Source organism: Octopus bimaculoides, chromosome 1, assembly GCF_001194135.2.
Source record: "Octopus bimaculoides isolate UCB-OBI-ISO-001 chromosome 1, ASM119413v2, whole genome shotgun sequence".
Taxonomy (NCBI): Eukaryota; Metazoa; Mollusca; class Cephalopoda; order Octopoda; family Octopodidae; genus Octopus; species Octopus bimaculoides.
Window position 1 is genome coordinate 41,610,646 of NC_068981.1, and position 11,926 is coordinate 41,622,571.

At 34.6% G+C, this 11,926-nt stretch overlaps 1 protein-coding gene across 3 annotated transcripts in view; it reads left to right on the forward strand.

Moving 5' to 3' along the window:
- LOC106869148 (uncharacterized) overlaps positions 1-11,926 on the forward strand; it is a 29,912-nt gene that overhangs the window by 5,594 nt on the left and 12,392 nt on the right. Inside the window, exons 1-2 of one of the 3 annotated variants that reach the window (XM_014914754.1) lie at positions 300-543; positions 4,672-5,072. The exons of 1 other annotated variant lie outside the window; for it this stretch is intronic. In XM_014914754.1, coding sequence (XP_014770240.1) covers positions 504-543; positions 4,672-5,051 — 420 coding nt within the window. In that variant the 5' untranslated portion in view covers positions 300-503 and the 3' untranslated portion in view covers positions 5,052-5,072. Of the gene's footprint in view, positions 1-299; positions 544-4,671; positions 5,073-11,926 lie in introns of those variants that run through there. One more of the 3 variants, XM_014914761.2, reaches the window with a different exon arrangement.

Consider the following 11,926-nt stretch of genomic DNA (forward strand, 5'->3'; position numbering starts at 1 on the left):
AAATCGGCATTTTGAAATTACCCCCTCCCCCTAATTTCTTTATTTTTAACTTTTATCAGAAATTTTTTTTTTTTTCAAAATATGCGGAAAAATACGAAGATTATGATTCTGAAAAAATTCCAAAAATTGTTGTAGTTAGGCTTGGGGTTTTAGGGTTAAGGTTACGGGTAGGGTTAGTGAAAAAAAAAATGAAGAAATTGGGTGGGGATGGGGGCAAAAATTTCAAAATCCCGATTTTTGGCAATTTTCCGGAATTGCCGTATCCGAAAACGGGGTTTTTTGGCAAAATAATAATTTGCGAGAAAATGGGGGGAGGAAGAAGTCTTTCCTTTTTTTCTAATCAATAGAAAAGAACAACAATATGAAATCTAACGGATAAACCGTTATTCATTGGGGTTTGGTTTAGAAGTAGCGTGCGTTAATAAAATGGAAAGCAGACAATATTTGAATACTTAACTTTCTCGATAAAACGCGAAGAAAGGAACTTTTTGAATATCGCCCAAATGCGCCGTACTTCAGATAATCATAGTGATTCGGATCTAGGTTAGTACTGACACATCTTTTAATTTTGAACAGTAGGGACAAAGACTAAATAAATAATCCTCTAGATGCCTTTGACAGAATTAGAGACAAAAACACACTCAAATTTCTAGTCATGATTATTGCTTAATTTCCACGAAGATTACCCTATCTATCTAAAACACAAATAGCTAGATCCTACGAACACTCCTGCAGATTTCGTTGCCATTTTCGATTAATGTATGGATATTCTCTGGCCTGCAAAATCATGAACACTGCCATTTCTTCTTTAAGTTTGGAGTTCCGAATTCAAATATTTTATAATTGAAGTCAGAACTCCAAACTTAACGGAATTTAACCACAATTTATTTATGTTTTTAGGTACAATTTAATGGTTTTCATAAATATTTAAATATGCCCATAATTTAGGGCATTGGACAAAGTGTCAATAGTCTTCAGTTAACGTTCTGAGTTCAAATTCCCACTGAGGTCAATTTTGCTCTCCTTCCGGAGTTGATAAAATAAAGTATCAGTTAAGTACGACGGTTGATTTAATATTCCTAAAATACATCTTATATATGAATGAAATTGTTTTATAATTTTGGCATAAAGCCTGCAGCTTTAAAAGAAAGAGATTAGTCGATACGTTTGATCCTAGTATTTGATTGGTACTTTATTTTATCGACCCCGAAAGGATGAAAGGCAGAGCCGACCCCGGCGGGTTTCTCAGAACATAAAGAACTAGATCGACCCGGCTAACGAATAATAATTATATGAGAATATATTTAATCAATAACTGAGTCCTACAAATTATATTTTGTTTCGCATACATTTTGAATAATAAAAAGTTGCTAAAATATATTTTAGCGGCGTAAAATCTTCAGTGTTAGCTTTCTTAAACCCCAGCATGTTTTCAATATAAGAAAACGAAGTATATTAAAATGGTTGCAATGATTATGTGTTATTTTATTCGGAGAGCAATAACAATGGGCTTCAAATATGAAATCTGACCGTAAACAATAATTTGAAAGATGAGATTAAAGATTTTAACGCAACGAAATATGTTACCCCCAAAGTAATGCCGTTTCTACAACAAAATAATAACTAAAAGAAATAGCTGATTCAGAATGTAACTCATAAGATATAATGGGAAGAAAAATTCATTTTATAGTAGTAACATGTTTAGCCTCAAAATCGAACACACTATGATCAAAATCATTTTAGCAATGACCATCCTATTTATTTATATAATTTTTTTTCAAATATATATCGCAGAACATATTCATTATGCCTTTCCTTTATTGACACAGTAAGGTGTCTGAGATAAGTTTCTTGCAGTTCGAACAATTTCATAGGAGTTCTTTCATTGGCTTGAATCCATGAGCGAAAAAAAGCGCCTTTTATACACACACACACACACACAACTATAATTTAGGTAAATTTTTACTGTTATCATTTTTTTCTATTACACCCGTCTCGTGAAACGGATGTAACAGAAAACAAATTATGTTATATTCCTGCATCATTTAAATACTATCCTGAGGTTTAAATGACTGCAGATCTAACCCCCCAAGACACACATACACCCATATTAGATCATGCAGGTTTTTGACAAACATTGTTGTTCTTTATCATCTTTTGTTTCCTCTTATCAGTTTTGCTGAATGTTGCTAAGTATATTTCATACCATTTATCTCCCTTGCTTGCTGTTTTTTAGATTTTAAACACCTTGTGCATGGATAATCAATTGATCGAGGTTTTTCAACTTTGGACTAAATTTGAAGATTTTTTTTTATGTCTTCTTTTTCGGGAACAGCTTTATGTATTGGTGAACAATCAATGGCATTGGGGAGTATAAAGATTAAAATTGGAGTTTAGAAAAAAATTAGCTGACTGGAAGTTATCTGAATATTGGATAAGAGCTACCTGTTTCATTATGATTCACGCCAGGTATCAACATGCTGACATAAGGACTGCTGCTCTGTGCTCTGTGAACAATGTAAAGGCTGTAATATGTGACATGGATAGCTGCATCAAAGACTATGAAGCTGTGGCCAGCAAGAAGGAATACAGCAGGTGTTCTGACTGCATTATACCACCCCACATCTTTGAATAGGGCCTTAGACTCATTTTAGACAGTTATGTGAAGCTGTTGGAGACTATGGTCAAACCCTGTTTGGAGAGGGTTTCTTCTGGAAGGTGATATGTGTAGCAGCAGGATTTGGCTCCCTGCCATACCACCAGAGTCAGAAGTGGTTGTTGAAGAATTTCTATGACTTTACCAGTCCCAATTTCTGGCTGCCTAATTCCCCCGATTGTAATCCCATGGATTACTGTATGTGGGGTGCTGTTGAGAAAGGCACTAATCACTCTACCTGCAACCCCAAGGTCAAGGAGGTGTTCGAAGATCTTCCCAGGGACATAGTGAGAAACACAGGTGCCAGGTTACGGAGCAATCTTGAGGCCATGGTGGAAGCTGAAGGTAGTTACTTTAAGTGAACTGTTATTCCCTAGACATAATCTAGTTGATATTTTTTCAATTTCATAAAATACTTTTATTTTTGTATGGGATATTGTGTTATCTTTTCATTTTATGCAACCTGTCAAATTTAGCCTGAACACGCAGTAACATTAATACAATGGTATTTCGTATGTAAAACATGATCCCCTGAGTTATTTTCCCTCAGTTTTCCTATTGTATTCACTATACCACTCATTACTTTATGAATATAGCCATACTACATAAACCTCCAGTTCTCGCTAACTGCCACCCAATATATCTTTTTTAACCTAATCGTGGTCATTGGCGATGCCATGTAAAGGGCACCCGTGAGTCGTAGTCATTGCCTGTGCCATGCAAATGGTACCCATATATCGTTGTGGTTACTGCCGGTGCTGTGTAACTGACACCCATGCATCTTAGTTGTGGTCGTTGGTGATGCCATGTAAAAGGCACCACCTGTAAATTGTCATGGTTTTTGTCAGTGTCATGTAAACGACACCCATGCCGGTGGCACATAAAAGCACCATTCCTGGAATGGTTGGCATTAGGAAGGGCATTCAGCTGTAGGAACCATGCCAAATCAGACTGGAACCTGGTGCAGCTTTCCAGCTCATCAGCTCCAGTCAAACCATCTAACCTGTACCAGCATGGACAGCAAACGGTAGATGATGATGCTGAAGCTAACCAATCACAACAGAATAGCCACTTAATTTAATATACTATGTCTTTACTTATATCTTTCTTCTAAAGTAGAGGTAAGAAGTATTTTAGTAACCCTCAGATGGGAGGGTCTGAATGGTTACAACAGAATAAATTCTACTAAAGGCTTTTAAGAGCCAAGCAGTGGTATTATACTGGTAAAAGATTTAGTATACCACCCTATAAAACAAATACAGTGCATCTGACAAGCTTTGACACAGTTTAAATCTACAAAATTTCTAAAACAACATTAACTTCAGACACAATTCCAGTGAGGTCATTTGTATGTTCACCTACTTAAAGTTACATGAAGATCTTCATACTCAATATTACTATAAACAGGCAAAATCTCATTTAACTATGCTAAAGAAAAACAAAGAATTAATCATTTATACTTGTAACCTATACTAACAAAACACAGTTAGAGAATATGAGTGGCTCAATATTAATTTGTTAATTGACTTTCTAGTTGTTTATTCAGCCAACCTTGTGTGTGTTTCAAGTACATCTGGACATAAGTTGGCTATGGACTTAATATGACAAGGACTGGTGAATCTCACAAGAGTTTGAGCCCTTGATTATAGGAATCAGCAAACTAATTGTTTAACTGATGACTGCCAAACAGATAATGATAACCTACTCTACCGAGTAGGGTAGCATTGAATGAGGAGACACTCAACAAGGTTGAAACGCAAAGGTGTCTCAAAATTCCTACACACTGGTGAACTGCATATTTTACAAACACACATTGTCTAAAGAGAGGTATTCTCTGATGATGGAAATCAACAGCAATCAGATATCCATGTTTGAGTCTGCTAGAATATATTAAGAATGAACAATAAGAACATTTAGCTAAAATGAGATAGATAGTATTAGAGTAAGTACTCATGGACAAATTGAAAAGGATGTTAATTACTAACAATTTGGCTTTTTTCTTCTATATTTTGCAGAACTACCTACTATTGACAGAGCTTCTGTTATAAGTGAAAAAAGCTTAACACTGATAGCAAAACATATTAATAGCGGCTTGTCTGTAATTCGCTTAGGAATGATGTTAAATATTCCCAACACAGTTGTGTTACATTATCTGATGAGTATATGCGGAAAGTATGGTTTAAGAGATGCAACTGAGAAAGAAGTTCATCAATTGGGAACAAACTTACTTATTTATTGGCTCCGTATGAAAGAAAACAGCAAACCTAAAGAGAAAGCATCCCTTCTTACAACAGCTCTGGCTGAATGCAGCCTCGAAGGAATTGCAAGTGTTGTCCTTGAGAACTACAATAACCATACAGAAATAACTGAAGAACAGTTTTCTAGGTATCAATAAATATTTAGCATTCGCTTACAATAGTTGATTGCTTTTAATTATTTTACAGTTCTTAAAAATTATGCCATTTTGATTTGTAATTTTCCATTCTTTTATATTTTACAAATATAAAAGTTTTAACATTCTAATAATTGGTCACCCTTCATTCACTGTGCTACAATACCATATAGTTTATGATACTTTGGGTAATTATTCAACCAGTTGACCCAATCTGTTTCTCTCCTGTATAGCACTTATGAAAGCATTTATTTTGTTGCCCTCAGAGGAAGTAAAAATGGCAAGTCAAACTGTTGTAAACAGAAACTACTGAGACAGTTACCATAAGGTATTTTTGTTCAATACAATTTTCATTGCCTAGGGTGAAACGGTTTATATCAGTCTGTGAAAATTCACTCGGATCTGAAAAGTCCTTTCTACTACAGACATAAGGCCTGAAATTTGGTGGAAGAGAACTAGTCGATTACATCAACCACAGTGTTTCACTAGTACTTATTTTATCAACCATGAATGGATAAAAAGCAAAGTCAACCTTTACAGAATTTGAACTCAGAAAATAAAGACGGATGAAGTACCCATAAGAATTTTGTTCAATGTGCTAACAATTCTTTTTTACTCTAGGTACAAGGCCCAAAAATTTTGGGGAGGGGGCCAGTCTACTAGATCAGCCCCCAGTATGCAACTGGTACTTAATTTATTGACCCCAAAAGGATGAAAAGCAATGTCAATCTTGGCAGAATTTGAACTCAGACAGACATAATACCGCTAAGCATTCCACCTGGCATGCTAACAATTCTGCCAGCTCACTGCCTTAAAGTGATTGTAAAATGAAATGACATAGAAGTTGAAAGCCAATGAATAATACGTTGTTTAGCTTTAGGTCAGTCCTGATCAAGGACATCTTTGATTAAAGACATTCTAGCTGTGACCAGCCCATCTTTACTTTACATGCATGGAACCTAGGTATATATATATACACACACAAACATTTATACATAATATACTCTTTTACTTGTTCCAGTCATTTGACTGCGGCCATGCTGGAGCACCGCATTTAGTCGAGCTAATTGACCCCAGGACTTATATTTTGTAAGCCTAGTACTTATTCTATCGATCTCTTTTTGCCGAACCGTTAAGTTACGGGGACGTAAACACACCAGCATCGGTTGTCAAGCGATGGTGGGGGGACAAACACAGACACACAAACACACATACATATATATACATATATACGACAGGCTTCTTTTCAGTTTCCGTCTACCAAATCCACTCACAAGGCTTTGGTCGGCCCGAGGCTATAATAGAAGACACTTGCCCAAGGTGCCACGCAGTGGGACTGAACCCAGAACCATGTGGTTTGTAAGCAAGCTACTTGCCACACAGCCACATAGATAATCTTAACAAATGAAAAACATCTTTATACCATCAGCATACAAAATTACATTTTGAAAATGATTAAGATCTTCAAATTCATGAATTCTTTATTAGTAATTTGAATTATTTACAGTGTTTGCTTTTTAAATTCTAAACATAAATATAAAAATATCTTTGGTCACAGAATTCAGAATACATGTACATTATATAAATATATATATTATATAAATTCATTTTCTCATCAAAGATAGAGGGTAACTTTACAAGGTATCTGAGAACTAAATGAAAGTTCATTTTGGAAACAAACGTATCTACAGAATTGTTTTCCTTGTGTATTCATGCTTTAAGGATAAATCTTTTAAAATGGCACACAAGAAAAGGAATATTTGACTACTGAAGAATTAAAAACCCATTAAGAATTTTGGATTTCAGAATTTCACATTATTGTTTCTATTTCTCTATCACACTCTTACCTTTCATCATCTGACATCAGATCACCTCCTCCAATTCCCCTTCCATTATAGCAAGACACCTATTTCTGCCTCTCTGTCTTTGTCACACTCTGACCTTTCATCCTCTGACACAGTGCCTGTTATTGTAGTAATGATATATAACAGAAGCAGTGAGCAAAGGTTAGAGAAAGTCAATAAGAGGTTAACTGAATTCATCAAAGAAACCAGTAACAAGCAGAAATTATCATCAGACCAGAGTATATTTACTTTGCAAAAGAGCCAATGTTTTCTTGAAGCCAGCTTGATCATATTGAATAATAGCATTAAAACCAGAATTTGAGAAAACTGATGGTCTGCATTGGCAACAGTTAATACACAAAGGAGTCTGATAAGCTCAGCTGCCATGAGGAGTGAAGATTCTAACATACAGGCCCTTGCCCTTTTTCTATGAAGCAACAGGCAAAGAAAAAGTGTTTGTTGCTCACAGTAATTGAGCTGATCAAACTCACATATTGAATTATTCATGATATTCTAAAAACCATTACAGAATACTTTCAACCTCTGTAAAGTAATTCAACTGAAAATGGTGGTATTTTGTAGTTTTAAGACATAAGCTGATTCTTATACCAGTATACAACGTATGTTAGTTTAATGGAAGACATTTGAATTTGATGATAAAAATAATAGAGTCAGAATTGTTGATTAATCAATCAATAAGATTACTACAAAACAAAAACAATACCTATGTATTTACCAATAAGGTGAACAAACTTAACTCCTATGATCTAGCAGACAACAAAGAATCCATTTGTAGCTAAAGGTTTCCTTGAAGATCTTTTCAAACCATATTCAAGTCTAAATTATTGGCACCAGTATTAACATTATTTCTGATTAATACAATATTGACAAAGGTAGATAGTAAACTAATCCAAGAAATACAGCTCTCCATGCTTAATGTCTGATATACCTCTGTTATCTAAACTTTGTTGCATATTAAGTCAGCAACACCACAGTGACAAAAGCTCATGAAAATAAAAAAATTAAGTATATGATGTATGCAGTGAAAATGAAAGATGAACAATGAAAGACAAAGGTTACTGGTTCATAGAATAAGATTATTTCAATATGATCTAATGGATATAGAATCTAAATCCTATAATCAGATCATACGGTAGAAAGCAGCTCACAATTAGAAACATTGGATTCACTAGAGCAAACAGTGTATGATGTAGCTTTGACATACAGATAATGTTTGATGGTAACTAAAGAAGGCTTCAATTCACATAATATCACCAACAGAAGTATAGAGAACTGAAGAAATATGATGATACAAACTTATCTAATCCATGCCAGCATGGAAAAAATAAACATGTAATTGTATGATGTCTATTAGAATTGAAAATTTGTAGAATACATGTGTGGTTTTTCACTTTTGTGCAAACAAAATACTCTTCAGACATTTTCCCCTTCAACATTGCACAAGGGAGGGTGTGGTGAGATAAGGAAACAATTTTTCACTGACTTAAAGAGAGAAGAGCTATAGATGACTGTGTATTCATCAAAGGTTATTTGCCATATGACATATCACATAGGCAGTGGGGGCATGATCATTTCATAATTATTATTGTGTGTCAGTGTGTACATATATGTATACGAGAGAGAATGTAAATCACATATGCATATGTAATATATATACACTCGGAATTATACATGTTATTCCAGTGAAAAGGTCCTTCCCAAGCCATAGGCTCAAGGTTGGTTTTTCGTATTCTGTAACATATATATATTCCCCCACTGGATGGGACACTGATCCATCACAGGATTACTCATTTTTGCCAGCTGTGTGGACTGGAGCAACATGTAATGAACGATTTTGCTCAAGCCTCCTAGTCCTGGAATCAAAACCACAATCTTACAATCATGAATGCAACACCCTAACTACTAAGCCACACATTTCCATATTGAATGTCTTTTCTAATGCTGAATATGAATTAGGCTATATTTTTGCCTATAATGCAATAGTTTTAAGATTTTGTTTCACTGTTACAATTACACAGCCATTTTGAGATGGTGGACTGTTTGGACAAATTCAGAAATATATTAATAAAGAAAGGATCTCAATTGATCCTTAAAATGAGTTATTCACTGTTGTTGTTAAATATTGTCTCTAAACGTTGGATATTTTACTTCTGATGATGAAATAAACAACAGTTATGGGATAATGCAATGGTGAACGATGTTATTCATTACCGAGGAGGATAAAAAAAAATACAAGAGTGAAAATCAAAACAATACAATACAAAAGATGTTTGGTCAGTTATAAAGTGAGGGTTAGATGTCTGGTGTCTGAGTCATAAACAGACAAATCTTCCAGGTTAGCAGAGTTGTCTTGGTTTCTCTGCTGAAGGTTCTTCATATAATTTATAGCATGCATATGTTCTTTCACTTCTTCTTCAAGCCAAACCTGTCAAAAAAAGTAAAAACAAGTATTTAATGAATATTCTTATGCATTGTATATGCATGTTTTATTCATTGTCACGGATAGGAGTTTAATAATATAGATTATTAAATTCTTCATGATTTGCATCTTGCAAACCACTTTCAATTTTTAAACCTAGATTCATTATCATCATTTTAATGCCCACTTTTCCGTGCTTGTATGGGTCAGACAGAGTTTATTGAGGCAGATTTTTTATGGACATATGCCCTTCCTGGCATCAATCCATACCTATTTTCAAGTAAGGTAATATTTCCTCATGGACAAACAGATTTTTACACAATATTAGAAATGAATGACATTCATTTACAACAATCATGTAATATCAAGACAAGGAGACACAAATATATTCACACTCACAAACATTCCCAAGACCCTACACAACAGATTGAAACCCAAAACCATGTGGTTGGGAAGCAAACTTCTTAACCAGACACCCATGTCTGTTGGCCTTTTATTTTTCACTTACATTATTAATGATTTGAGAAAAGCATGAATATCACACAATCGCATTTACCTTAACAATAACTTTAAACCCTTGTGACTAAGTAAGATGGCAATTTGGCTTATGTTCTAAGCTACTCACAATATTTGTTGTTCTATTTTATTGCAAAAGTAGAAGTAAAAAAACCTCAACAGCTTTACTGGAATATATTGATAAAAGCATAATAAAAGTATATTTGGCATGGTTACATTCATAACAATAATCACTGGTAACATTTCTAAAACAGACATGAGGTCATATATAACCATAAATAATAGTAATGATTATGATGATGATTTCAAATTTTGGCACAAGGCCAGTAATTTCAGGAAATGAGGTAAGTCAATTACATCGATCCTAGTGCTCAACTGGTACTTATCAACTCTGAAAGGATGAAAGACAAAGTCGATCCCAGTGGTAGTCGAACTCAGAAATGCCACCTAACATTTTCCTCAGCATGCTAACAATTCTACTGGACCACCATCTTTAATAATAATAATGATGATGATAATGGAGAGTGTCTGTCATCCCAGTAGTTGTAGGGGCACTTGGAGCACTAACAACCAAGTTCGAGAAATCGGAATTGACATGAGAGCAGAGGAAGCCCCAAAAACTACTCTGCTGGAGACAGCTAGGATTTGAGATTGGTCCTTGCTGAATGTCTTCCACAATAATTAACAACCAGTTATCAAAGCTTATGTGCAGAAAGAGGTCCTGTAAGACATCTAACAGCCTCTTTTACTTTTCACTTACTAAGTGCTTTGAGAAGTAAAACAACAATAACAATAATAATAATAATAATGGACTCTCCTGTTGAAGATGATATATGAGTGTTCAACTTTTGCCAAATGACCTGCACGAATGATTTGTTTAAAGAGATCAAATGCCATGCTGTACATTACTTCACTCCCTCCATCAAGTCAATACTGCCCGAACAGGTGCATGATGTATCATGAGTCAGATGTTAAAGTGATCCCAGAGCAATGGAAGATGAAGTGCTTTGCTCAAGAACACAATGCACCACCCAGACTAGGAATTGAAACCATGATCTCACAATCATGAAGGCAACATCCTAACCACTATTATTATCATCACATAATGATGATAATAATAGTAATCCTTTCTACTATAGCCACAAACCCTGAAATTTGGGAGAGGAGGATAGTCAATTACATCAACCCCAGTGCGTAACTGGTACTTATCTTATTGACCCTGAAAGGATAAAAGGCAAAAATCAACCCTGGCAGAATTTGAACTCAGAATGTAAAAACAGACAAAATACCACTAAGTATTTCACCCAGCATGCTAACGATTCTGCCAGCTTATTGCCTTAATAATAATAATCTCTATATATAAAAGTGAAATGGCCAAAAGTTGTATGTTTGCATGTCTCATTTAGTGGTTATGCAGGGTTCAATAGCAGTAGGTGTGGTCAGATTGCGGCAAAAATTTACAGAGATATGTAAAATGAAGCGAGGAAGCTGTGGTTACTAGGGCAACAAAACCCATTTTTGATCGATTCTGCAAGCTGTGGAGGTCGTGTTTTGTGGGCGATTTTAATAAGAAGTACACTTGCATAATCTACAGGCTCTTCTGTTTAATAGTTCGTCAGTTTTTTTCGGAAATTGTTATTTGAAAGAAAAGATTTTATGAAGTGAAAAAAGTTACATTTTTAGTCATTTTATCGTTTGATTTTTTGCTGCTTGCATCTTTGATTTGTTCTGCAGAAAAATTATACCACCCTCTAGGATTTGATGAGAAATATTTTTTGGGTTTTGATTTGTTCAAAAATTCTGCTGATAAGTACAAAAATAATCAAGTTTATGGTTATCTTTCATTTTATTTTCTCAATTTAGTGGCACAAGACAATAGGCGTGATTTATTCGCGTTTCACCAAGAAGGCTTATTGATGTTTTATCCAATTGCAGACTTGTCTTTTTTCAATTAATTTTTTTGTAAACTTCCCATTATTTTTAAAGACTTTTCATTTTTTTTAAATGTGGCAGTTCAAGATAGACCTAAATGAAATCGGGTCAAGAAGCTAATAATAATAATAATAATGAATTGAGTC